The following is a 13,218-nucleotide window of genomic DNA, read 5'->3' on the forward strand; positions in this document are numbered from 1 at the left end:
AGAAAGAAAGACATGAACATCTTGGATGACAAGGCGGTAAGTACAATATCTGTAAATGTTTGTTCTGGAAATGAACTAATCCTTTAAGCTGAATTCTTGAAAAAAAAAAAAAAAAAAAACGAAAAAGGAGACATTTTCTAATTTTTCTACTTTTAATAGTACACTAATTTTGAATGTTTCTTACCTTCAGCACTGACCACTGACCGCACTGACCACACAGAGCCCCTGCGGAAGGAGTAGTTTCTGTGGGAGTTACTGGAGGCACAAGAGGGGCTGACTGACAGACGACGTGATGTCAAGTTCACCACATCTTCTACTGACAGAGAAAGGGACACAAGATATTACATTTGTTCATAAACAAGGTGTAAAATTGATCATTGAGCTTCAAGTGAAATCAATATTTCAAAATCAAATCCCAACAGCTTTCAGGTAAAGAGGTCTTTTTTTCAGTATTCAGGCCCGGTTCCAGAACCAAATCACTGAGGGTGCTTCTGAAAATTGTGAGGGTGCTCACAAAAAATATGCATGGAACTGTATGAAAACGGTACCACCAAACAGGACTGAGTAATATAAATCGTCTACACTAGTATCGTAATTGTAGTTTCAACAAATGCCATCTAACATCAAGAATACACTGTGAAGGTTATTACTGCATGCTCATCTAGGAGCAGTTCACATGTCGCGCCTAAAAACGCGTTCTTTCCAAAGCGCTAAGTTACACTCCCATGGCGTCTGTCGTTACTAGGCAACCATGGCCTACGCTCTCCATGAAGACAAGTTAGTTTCAGCAAATGATAAATGGCTTTCTAGCACTGCCCTGCTACAAAATGTATTTTAAAAATGTCTATCCCTGTACAGCTATGATCAGCTGTTTCACCGTCTTGGCTGAGTTTTCAATGTTGTTTCTATAAAGGATGAAGCTGATTGGTTGGTTCGTGTCACATGACCCGAGGTGCGCTTTTAACAATTCAGCTTGTGTATTTATAAGCTTGTGTGTACGTATTAATTTGGTGAATTTATGTATGTGTGTGCATCTGTCTGCGTGTTCATTAATTTAAAAATTAATACGCTATTAATAATTTTATCTGAGGGTGCTTTTGCTTTTGTTTGGGGGTGCTTAGCACCCTCAAGCACCCCCCGTAGAACCGGGCCTGTCAGTATTAATGACTACTTTTTCACTCTTTTTTGGGCATTAAAAATAAGAGCAATTGTTTTTTAATCTTTAAGACTATGTGACTTACAGGGAACCACAGTACAAAAAAATGTAAAAAAACGTGTTAAAAAAGTGTAAATAAAATGTTAATATAAAATACTACACAGAAAAAAACAATTTGTTGAGTCAACTTAAAATAATTTGTTACACTGCTTTCTTAAAATTTTAAGTTCAGTCAACTCAAATAAGTTTATTCAACTTGAAATGTTAAGTTGTACTAAGTGACAACTTAAAAATTTGAGTTGACGTAACAAACAATTTGGTTTATTAAAACTTAAAAGCTGGGTAAGTTACCCAGCTACCTTCAAATTTTAAGTTGAATCAACTCAAATATCTAAGTTGTCACTTAGTACAACTTAACATTTCAAGTTGACTTTGAGTTGACTGAACTTAAAATTTTAAGGCAGCCAGGGTAACACATTTTTTTTTAAGTTGACTCAACAAATTGTTTTTTACAGTGTATTTAATATCACTGAATCAACCTAATATATTAAAGTCTTTAGATAATAATAGTACCTAATTTTTCTGAATTTCCTGACCTCAGCATTTTGTGTACTCCCGTAACAAGATGTTTGCCAGCTTAGTTAAAATCAATGTTCTTTTTGGACCGTGTTTTGAGTTATGGAAAGTTACAATGTTTTCATATTTATATTGAAAAGATCAAGGAAATTAGATATAATTAATATATAACCCTGGGGTGTCCAAACTGTCTTGCAGAGTTTAGCTCCAACTTGCCTCAAAACACCTGCTTGGAAGTTTGTGGTATGCCTAGTAAAACTTTGATTAGCTGGTTCAGGTGTGTTTAATTAGGGTTGGAGCTAAATTCTGCAGGACAGTGGTCCTCCAGAACTGAGTTTGGACACCCCTGTTATAACCCTAACTAGTACAGCACAGAAATAACACACCTTCCTCTTCCTGCTCGGGTGGTGGACTACATGTGGGCTCATAGCAGGCTTCCTGAGCGATAGGGATGGCTGTGATGATGCTGGCCTCCCGACCAAGCCTCCTCTTCTCTTCTTCCTGCTGCATGTTCTTCAGGATGTGCTCTGCCCGCTGGTGAGAGCGAGATACTGCTCGTGCAGAGAATGATTTCTGAAATGCACAGGGAGCAGAGTGAAATGAATGAGTGGATAATGGGAAAATACCTTGTATAAAATTTGTGCATGAGCATTTTTACAATGCGGTAGGCGCTAAACGTACAGACTGATCTTCACTAATTGCATCCGGAACAGTGCCTGCATTAACAGGAACCCATGGAGGATCAAATATAGGCACACAGGGCATTCCCAGAATAGGAGAGGGCAGTGTGAAGTTAATGCTGGGTGGAGGAATCTATGAAACAACATGCACACACAGATAGATTAAAAAAGTTTTGATATTGGCAATATTAATTATTTTGCTACGATGATTTCCAAACAAAATAATATCAGAGTAGAAAATGCATAGAAATGGGAAGTGTACAAGCATACTGCAATCAAATATACAAATTTCAAATAGATTTACCTTAAAAATCTGCTGAGCCCCCTCCTCCATCCGAGGCCACACTTGGTACCGGAATCTCCAGACAGTGTAGAATTTCAAAATGGAGTTAATTCTCTGACACGCCTCCTGGTGCTGAAACTCAGCCATCATCATTTCGGTCACTCCATCCGGCACCTTCACCGCGCACAGCAGGAACAGGGCAGCTGTGTGTTTTATGGACATAGAGAAAGAATTCTTTTAATAAATGGACAGATGAGCATATACTTGTTCCCTTACAAACATTCCAAACTTTCTACAGTACATTATAACATGAAAATATAGGCTGCACAAGTGTTAAATGAATAAAATCCCTGTGCTATAAAATATGTAGCACAGTTGAAAAAAAACTGCATTAACTAACTAATGACTAACTAATGACTCTAAATAGATTCCCCAGGAAGGGTGGAATATATTAGATAGACAGACCTGCAGCTGCAGCCATATGTTCATCCACACTCAGCAGGAGTTCCCATGCTGCAGGCAAAATGTCTCCGTACATGTCCTCGGTCAGGATAGGGGCTGCTTTTATAAGCAAGGACAAAGGGGCTGGAGACAGACTCATTACCTGAAGGAATAAAACATAGTACACCTAACACAACTAACACACAGTCTGTATGGATTTGTAACAACAGCAATAGCTTATACACAAGTAGTGGACAGTAAGAAGAGACCTGGTTGCGGATGTACTTTAACATGCCAGTGTCTTTTTTCCCCTCTGCACTGCTGTCAGTAGGACGTCTCTTCATGGATGGGGTCCGGAGGCAGGATTTGTCTGAACACTGAAACAAAAAAACAATTATATTCTGTAGTTTGGCAGGCTCAGTTAGTTAGGTTGCACCTAAATGCCTTTAGTCAACACATGCTGTACAGTGTATTTTAGGGCAGCTTAGAAGCTGCAAATCAAATTTACTATTTACTGAGACTGTTTAATGCAGCTCAGAGTTTACACTGCAATGGGGAAAAAAATCCTTTTTTTCAAATACGAAACTAAAGCTGCCATTAGGTGAATGCAAGTCACTGTCTTGATGATGACTGAGTCATTAATTCATTTAGTTTATTCAAAGGACTGCTTCATTCAGGAATGAAGCAAATGAAAGGGTCATTGAATCATTTGCTTAACCGTTTTGTTCCAAACACAGATTCATTTAGAAACTAAACACTGTGTGTTGGATGGAGATGAACATTGGTTCTATTAAAGCTATTTTTGTTGGCGAAAACAAACAATGTTGTGTAAAAAATGCAAGTCACTTGAAAGTAACTTCTTGTTTCTTGAACTGTTGCGTTGCTCCGAGAAGGTGTGGACAGTTATTTTTGCACCTGACCTTATTGAATATGCATTTGTAGGAGTTTTCCTTTGAGACGCAAAATTTATGGGAGGAAAGCATTCAAATGAATTATGCAGCACGTTTGTCCTTGTCAAATTACTGGCCTTTGCGACATTATTTAACGTCCAAAAAAATATGTCTTAAACTATTTTGTGCTTAAAATGGCTGCAATTATTGTTGCTAGGAGGAGGCACCGCAGAGAACAGAGAGCATGTGGTAGAAGTGAGAGGATTTTTTCCACATTTATTAATTTATTTGGAATGCTAGAAGAACACATAATTCAGAAATATTCTGAAAATTCCCACCCCATCTGTACTGTTTTGGAACTGTGCTCTCACACTAATTTGCCCTGTTTAGTAAAGCTGACCCCATATGTTTTAAAGGGATAGTTCACCCAAAAATCAGTCTGTAAGACTTCTGTCCATTTTCAAAAAGTTAAGATATTTTGATGAAATCCGAGAGCTTTCTGACCCTGCATAAACAGCAATGGAACTACCATGTTCAAGAGCTAAAAAGGTAGTAAGGACATGGTTAAAATAGTCCATGTGACATCTGTGGTTCAACCTTAACTTTATGACTTACAAGAATACTTTTTATGCACAAAGAAAACAACCACTGATCTCACATAGACTATTTAACAATGTCCTTACTACGTTTCTGTGCCTTGAACGTAGTAGTCACATTGCTGTCTATGCAGGGTCAGAAAACTCTGTAATTTCATCAAAAATATCTTAATTTGTGTCCTGAAGATGAACGAAGGTCTTGCAGGTTTGGAACGAGATGATCAATAATCAATGACAGAATTTATGTTTTTGGGTGAACTATTCCTTTAAATATAAAAACATTTTCCTACAGAAAACAGCATGTAGCGCACTTGAGCATGTTTAGAGTTTTTAGAGGGATTATGTATAAAACTGGACAAATAACTAACAATGCTGCATTGCATCTGCACAATAATTAATAAACATTTTAGTTTTATGTTTCTAGTACTTTGTTTGGGGCCCTGTCTAACTGATATTGCACTACAGAAACACTGAATATTATTTAACTACCTCTTTGCTCTTCTTGGCTCGGCCACTGATATTGCCGGTGGTGCTGTTTTCTTTCAGACTGTCTACTGTCTCTCCGTATAAAAGCTTTATGGCACGGACGAGCCGAGCACATGAGCGGCTGTGATGCTGATAGCAGCGAGGGTGGCAGAAATCCACATGAGTGCAGATGAAACTCTGCTGATTGCACAGCAGAATCATGATCTGGAAATTGAGACAGAGGATTGTATCAGACAAATATCACACACATTAAATTTACACAGGGAAAAGTCAGAGTCCTGGCACTTACGTGTAGCCACGACATGTTGCGATGGTAGTTGTCCTCCACACCCCCTGTGCTGCCAGGACCCTCAGGTTCAATGCTCGGCTCACTAGCACTCCAAGGGCTCCCTAAACATATAACACATATAAAAGCATTTGAATCAATGAAAAGTTCACTGCATATTTTTTAATTAAGCATATGATATCATAGTTTTTGCTCAACCTTGCATATTTTATGTAGTTTATGACACTTTAGTCATATTAACTTCACAAACTGACCATTAAGTTACAACATCCACATTTAGATATGTCTATTAAAATCATTACTTTATCACTGTGTTTGTTGGGTCAGCCAAAGGTTTTTGAACAGTAAGATTTTTAACGAAAATTATAGAAATTAATACTTTTATTTACAAAAGATTTCTATTTCAGTTAAATGCTGTTCTTTCTATTCATCAAAGAAACCTGTAAAAATTCTACTAAGCTGTTTTCAACATAATAATAATAAATGTTTTTTTAAGCAGCAAATCAGGATATTAGAATGATTTCTGAAGGATCATGTGACTGGAGTAATGATACTAAAAATTGAGCTTTGAAATCACAGGAATAAATTACATTTTAAAATATATTCAAATAGAAATCAGTTATTTTAAATAGTAAAAATATTTAAAACTTTTACTGTTTTTGCTGTACTTTGGATCAAACATATGCTGGCTTGGTGAGCAGAAGTGACTCCTTTAAAAAAATTAAAAGTCTTACAGTTCAAAAACTTTTGACTGGTAGTGTACTTCTATTTCTGCTTTTACAAATTTAATATTACAGCCCTCAGAAAGATGAGATCTAGCCAAAATAAATTCATGTAGGGCTGGAGAAGGATTTGTCTGACCTATATCAGTGACAGTATCTCTACTCTGGGAGAGCAGCCGTTCCGATTCTGCGTCATTCTCGGACTCAGAGTCCTGTCTGGACATCTTAGTGCTTTTCAAACTCCCTGCTCGGCGGATTGAAGACAAAGAGCCTCCTTTCTTTACTCGGAAACTCCTTGCTCCTTTAATCTGTAGCAGCCGAGAGCCACCAATACGGATCTTCCTGATTGGAGCTAGGGAGAGGAGACAAGACAAAATAAAATGATAAATCAGACTTCAGCATTGATCAAACATTTACATGCAGACAATAATTCCTTTTTCATTTTACCCAGTGGCTCTTGTGATGATTTCTTTTCCTCACAGCCAGTGTCAGACTTGAGGGTGTGGCTGCTGCTATTCAAAGAATCATGTCCATCTTCATCATCCAGGATTCCTGCAAAGCTGATCTTCCTCTCATAGCGGTGACGGCCTAGCTCAGGGTCCAGGCGCAAACGACAGCTCTCTAAATCCTATAAGAGTCGAAAGACAAGTCTGTTATATGTATTGTTTCACTGTGCAATGTAAGATCCGCATTCCCTTCAATCATCTGTCAAACAGGCTGAAATTCATTTCCCATTCCCATTCAAGTAAATTTCTCTTCCTGTCATTACAATTCAACATCCTGTGTTGTGGCCAATTGAACACAAATTCCAAATTATAAACTGAAAGGGAGACAAATCTTTTATTCTGAATTTTGCACAACCCTGCCATACACACATTTAATGAAAGATGTGTGGAATGTTTTTTATGAAGATATGAATTTATCAGATCTGAACTGTTAATTTGTTAATGATAAAGCTGTGCATGACAAATGGAAAAAGTTTTAAAATAATTTCAGTTTTCATTTTTTCATTGTCATTTTTTTTAATTTTAGGCTTTTAGATTACATTTATTTTTATTTCAGTTTTAGCTCTGTTTTTTTTATTTTTTTTTTCCAGTTATTTTGCTGCTTTAACTCAAACTTCTAGTTGAAATGAGTAAGTTAAAGGGATAGTTCACCCAAAAATGAAAACTGTCATTAATTACTCTCTTATCGTCCCAAACCCGTAAGACCTTTGTTCATCTTCGGGAACACAAATTAAGATATTTTTTATAAAATCTGAGAGCTTTCTGACCTTGCATAGACAACAACACAACTACCATGTTTAAGGCCCAGAAATGTAGAAAGGACATTGTTAAAATAGTCCATGTGACATCAGTGGTTCAACTGTAATTTTATGAAGCTACGAGAATACTAAGAAAACAAAAATAACGATTTTATTTAACAATTCTGTTCTCTTCTGTGCGTATTCACAACATATGCGTGTGCATTCCTTTGCTTGTAAACAAACCACAACACATCTGAAGATGAACTAAGGTCTTATAGGTTTGGAATGACATGAGGGTGAGTAATTAATCACAGAATTTTTATTTTTGGGTTAACTATGCCTATAATAGTTTAAGTTAAAGGAGAACTCCACTTTCAGAACAACAATTAACAAATCATTTAGTATTTAAATTGTATATTTTTAATGAAAATAACCAACTGTTTCACTAGATAAGACCCTTCTTCCTCGGCTGGGATCGTTTACAACCGCATTTGGGATCGTTTGAAGCCGCATTTAAACTGCCTTTTGGAAATTCAAAATTGGGGCACCATACCAGTCCATTATATGGAGAAAAATGCTGAAATGTTTCCACAAAAAACATATTTTTTACGACTGAAGAAAGAAAGACATGAACATCTTGGATGACAAGGGGGTGAGTACATTATATGTGAATCTTTGTTTTGGAAGTGGACTTCTCCTTTAATAATAATAGCTCTAATAAATTAATCTGATTTATCGGCGCCGATAGTCTTGTGGCTCGAATCCCGACTCAAGGACCTTTCCCGATCCCGCCCCCATCACTTCACAGTTCACTTCCTGTCAGTTCTGATCTGTCCTATCCTAATAAAAGCAAAAATGCCAAAAAATAAATCATAAATGAATCTGGTTTGAGGGAGGCAATACCAAAACTGACCACAAGGGGCTCTGTTCTGGGTCTGGGAAGACAGGGAAAGGTCTCTCGTAGGAAAGTGGTGATCTCCAGAAGCAGCTGACAAGCAGCCATCTTCAGAGCAAAAGGACATCCACACTTTGTGGGGTTGACTGTGTCTGTTGAAGGAATCATAAAATAATCATTAGCTAAATGCTTAACTATTAGATATGAAAAGTCCATCATCTGTTTGTTTCATCTGAATTCATCATTTCCACTCTTACTGTCATCCAGATAATCTTCCTCTTCATCTTCCTTTTTCGCTCGTCTCTTGCTCTCTTCATCATAGATAAAACCCAAGATGTTGGCTGGACTCTCACTGTCTGAATGGCAAATTTCACTCAGGCGAGTGCCTATTGCCTTTTTGAGGATGCATATATTAGACGCAGGCAAATACCACATATGAATTTCTCAAAAATTACATAACAATGTTTATGCAGGAATGACTATATTTACATATAATGTGACTCACATCTCCCCACTGGTAAAAGTGTTTGGCCGCATTCCACTGGAGCTTCGTGTTTCTTTTGTTTCCTGCTACAGGCGATCGTCCTCTGGACAGACCTCTCTTAGTGATGTTCACATGGTGACCTTTCATCCACTCAGGCCAGTTACCACGGTTACAGCGATGCACAAAACGAGCACACTCCAGGAAAAGCGAGGCCCTTGCCACCACAGGTGCTTCCTGGTGAAGACATTTAGCAAAATTAAAAAGACAATGTTCAGTTTCTTATTTTCTCTGAAAATAAAGATGAAATTTTGATCTTAATGTGAAGATCATTTGCCAATTTAAAAAAGTTATACACATAAAGAAATTTGCAACATGTTTGGAAAATATAATTAAAATTATGTAAATTCACATGAGATGACTCATATCAGTTGTCTTTAACAGTAATAGAAATCCAGCCAAGAAATCCAGTCAAAAATATCTACAACCCCAATTCCAGAAAAGTTGGGACGTTTCGTGAAATGCCATAAAATTGACAATATGTTATCTGTTCATTCCCTTTAACCTTTATTTAATTGACTAAAGTGGAAAGAAAAAATGTTCAATGTTTTCACTGGTCAACTTTTAATTTTATTTAGTAAATATAACTGCAACAGATCGACAACAGATTGTTGTCCAATCTGTCTTAATGAAAAACTTAAGATGCTCAGCAGTCTGTGATTCATTTTCTGATTTCTGATTCAGCAGTGTGTGTGTATCATTTTCTGATTCTCCTGGTCATACATAAAGGAAACAGATCTGGACTGCAGGCCGGCCAGTCTAGCACATTCAGTCTGTGTCTACGAAACCACACTGTTGTAGCACATGCAGAATGAGACCTGGCATTGTCTTGATCTAATAATCATGGACTTCCCATGAAAGACGTCATCTTGATGGCAGTATAGTGTCTGTACAATCCCAATTCATGCGTCCATTTCAATGGTACCTTTGCACGTATTCCATTCACCAATGACGTTTGCTCTGCTGCACCCCCATACCATGACAGTCGTTTGCGTTTGGATCTGTTGCTGATGAAAGTCTGGATGGTCTCTTTGGTCTTTGGTACTGAGAACTTGACATCCATTTTTCCCAGAAACAAGCTGAAACATGGACTCATTTGACCACAGCACACATTTCCATCATCTTCTTGACTATCTGAGATGAGCTCTGGCCCAGAGAACCCCATGGCATCACTGCATAGAATTGATGTATAGCTTTCTGCTAGAAACAGAAATTCAAGTTGCACTTATTGATGCAGCTGCAGAATGTGTCAAGTGACAGCAGTTTACCTGAAGTACTCCTGAGCCTATGTGGCTATATTTGATGGTTGTGTAAAACAACACCCTCTGCAAAAATCATCTCATAAGCTCTGCAAAAATCATCTCATTCTGGTTGAGGCTGCTTTAAATGCAAATGAGCTCTGCTCACCCCGCCCCTCTCTTCTTTCTGTGGAGAGACGAGTCTGTTTACTTTAGCCACGTTTAGCCGCTAAACTTGCTAACTAGCACATTATTAGGAAAGGTGATCGCAAAGATTCATAAAACGCTCATGTCAATCAACTATCGTGGGAACGCCCTCTGTCAGTGTGACGCCACACCTACAGGCATCTGAGAATGGCTCGATTTGAAAAAGGGGATATCATTTTTACAGATTAATTAAAAACCACTGCATGGATTTTTATCATTATAGGGTAGATGTGTACATACACTGCCAACACACATTAATGTTCAAACAGCATGTAAAAGTGAACTTAGCATCCGATGACCCCTTTAAGCAATGCCATCTGAGGGCTCAAAGGTCATGCACATTCACCTGAGGTGTCTTGCCTTGCACTACACAGACTGACATTTCTCTGGAAGCTGCTTGCAAAGCCTGAAATGCTCCTTTTATGAGCAAACATGATATCCTCACCTATTTCCTTAACATTGACACATCCTTCACCTGCTTACTGTGAACTGTTTAAAACAGTTTAATTTGGATATTCTATAACCTATTCACTTTTATTTTGCCTCTGTTCCAACTTTTTTGGAGTGTTGCAACCATGAAAATCAAAATTCGGTTATATTTACAAAATAAAATTAAAAGTTGGCCAGTGAAAATATGGGATTTTCTTTGTACTTTAGTCAATTAAATAAAGGTTAAAGAGAATAAACATATTCTTGATTTTATGGCATTTCACAAAACTTTGGCATAAAGAAGCTTAACGAAAGGAATTGGCATAATATTAGGTTACAGCTGAAAAAAAAGTATGATAATAATAAAAAAAAGTTAAATATATTATTAAATACGGGCACTATATTATATTAACATTATATTTTACAGGCACTATATTATATTAACATTATATTTTACTTAACGTGCCATTGATGTTGTAATTGTTGAATGGATGTTTGAATAAATACCCTCATTTTGTCAAATAATGCATAAACTTTGGTTGGAATTCATTTTCTCGAAAAGGTATAATGACAGCCAACACTGAAGAGATTATATCTCAGACATGGTTTGATGTAGAAACATAATGACCATCTGGCATGTTATGATCATTAGAAAGCTGAGAGTTTCTGTTAGTGCACATCTAAGTGTATTTATGGGTGAAACCAACTCAAAATGATGGAGGTGGTTACATATGTTTACTTTATAAAGTGCTAGTGTGCCTAACTACTATACCAAGCACAGCAAAAAATAAAACAAGCAAACCAGAAGAGTCAGAGACAATAACAGTGAAAAAAATAAAATGTCTGCAAGGATCCACTGCTCCCATGCCACAGATTGACAATAAATTAACTGCAGAGTGTGAACATGTAACTTACAGCAGAAAGTGCAACGTACCAGCGCAAACACCAACATCCGATAAAAATGTATTCTGACTGAAACTAAGAATGCCCATTTAATAGCCAAAAACATACACAAAAAGGAACAAAACAAAAGACAAACACAGCTTCAGTGGCAGTAGCAATCAAAGTTCATGGATCCACATCTATAGGTGTCAGTATTAATTCCTATAAAAGGAGGCCAAAACAAATTGAGGCTGGTATACACTACAAAACTTTTAAATTATGCACACATTTTAAAACACTAGGCATCATACACTGGCCAACTTAAAGGGACAGTTCACCCAAACATGAAGATTGTGTCATTAATTAATTACCCTTGTGTCTTTTCACACCCATTAGACGTTTGCTCATCTTTGGAAAACAAATTAAAGGGTTACCCCAAAATGAAAATTTTGTCATTAATTACTTACCCCCATGCCGTTCCAAACCCGTAAAAGCTTTGTTCATCTTCAGAACACAATTTAAGATATTTTGGATGAAAACCGGGAGGCTTGTGACTGTCCCATTTACTGCCAGGTAAATACCACTGTCAAGACCCAGAAAAGTATGAAAGACATTGTCAAAATAGTCCATCTGCCATCAGTGGTTCAATCAGAATTTTATAAAGCGACGAGAATACTTTTTGTAAAAAAGATTTTATTGAACAACCATTTTGTGGTCTCCGTATGCCATTCTGTTTCAGCCGCACCACACTAATACATTTTCTACATATATTTACGCTTTGATTTGAACAAAAACAGCGTATCCAGCAAACGCAGTTTGCGTCCAGCGGATACTCTCCAAAATGGTGCTACTCTGACGCAGAGGAGACAAATTGTCCAATAAAATCATTTTTTTTTTCTTCACATACAAAAAGTATTCTTGTCGCTTCATAAAATTCAGATTAAACCACTGATGGCAGATGGACTACTTTGACAATGTCTTTCATACTTTTCTGGGTCTTGACAGTGGTATTTACCTGGCAGTTAACGGGGCAGTCAAAAGCCTCCCGGTTTTTATCCAACATATCTTAAATTGTGTTCCGAAGATGAACAAAGCTATTATCGGTTTGGAAAGACATGGGGGTAAGTGACTAATGACAAAATTTTCATTTTGGGGTGGAGTAACCCTTTAAGATAGTTTTAAGGAAATTCTAGAGTGACCTTTTGACCTTGCATAGACAGCAACAAAACTACCACATTCAAGGTCCAGAAAGGTGTTTTCTTTGCACACAAAAAGTATTCTTGTAGCTTCATAAAATTACGGTTGAACCACTGATGTCACATGGACTGTTTTAACAATGTTCTTACTACCTTTCTGGGCCTTGAACATGGTAGTTCCTTTCCTGTCTATGCTGGGTCAGAAAGCTCTCGGATTTTATCAAAAAAAAAAACTCATGAGGGTGAGTAATTAATGACAGAATTTTCATTTGTGGCTGAACTATCCCTTTAAATGTAAACAGTTACAATGAAATACTGGGCATGATATGCTATACAGCTGAGGATCACACACAATTAGACTTTTAAGATGTTCTAAAATCAACTTAAAATATTAAATACGCTTGATATCTTCTGACTGGATGGAATCATAGAATAACATGACACAATCTTATGTATAAACAGAAGAAA

General features: G+C 37.1%; 1 protein-coding gene across 10 annotated transcripts in view; it reads right to left on the bottom strand.

The window, feature by feature from the left end:
• LOC127166478 (protein unc-80 homolog) overlaps positions 1–13,218 on the bottom strand; it is a 70,239-nt gene that overhangs the window by 26,203 nt on the left and 30,818 nt on the right. For 8 of the 10 annotated variants that reach the window (XM_051111774.1, XM_051111768.1, XM_051111770.1 and 5 more), the window contains 13 exons: positions 8,763–8,975; positions 8,515–8,650; positions 8,276–8,409; positions 6,564–6,744; positions 6,256–6,468; positions 5,398–5,498; positions 5,112–5,312; positions 3,406–3,513; positions 3,161–3,299; positions 2,717–2,898; positions 2,414–2,545; positions 2,119–2,305; positions 185–316 (listed from right to left, as the gene is read on the bottom strand). In XM_051111774.1, the coding sequence (XP_050967731.1) occupies positions 185–316; positions 2,119–2,305; positions 2,414–2,545; positions 2,717–2,898; positions 3,161–3,299; positions 3,406–3,513; positions 5,112–5,312; positions 5,398–5,498; positions 6,256–6,468; positions 6,564–6,744; positions 8,276–8,409; positions 8,515–8,650; positions 8,763–8,975 (2,059 nt within the window). The remainder of the gene's footprint in view (positions 1–184; positions 317–2,118; positions 2,306–2,413; positions 2,546–2,716; positions 2,899–3,160; positions 3,300–3,405; positions 3,514–5,111; positions 5,313–5,397; positions 5,499–6,255; positions 6,469–6,563; positions 6,745–8,275; positions 8,410–8,514; positions 8,651–8,762; positions 8,976–13,218) is intronic. The other 2 variants (XM_051111771.1, XM_051111766.1) reach the window with 1 other exon arrangement.

Source organism: Labeo rohita, chromosome 6 (genome assembly GCF_022985175.1).
Source record: "Labeo rohita strain BAU-BD-2019 chromosome 6, IGBB_LRoh.1.0, whole genome shotgun sequence".
Lineage (NCBI taxonomy): Eukaryota > Metazoa > Chordata > Actinopteri > Cypriniformes > Cyprinidae > Labeo > Labeo rohita.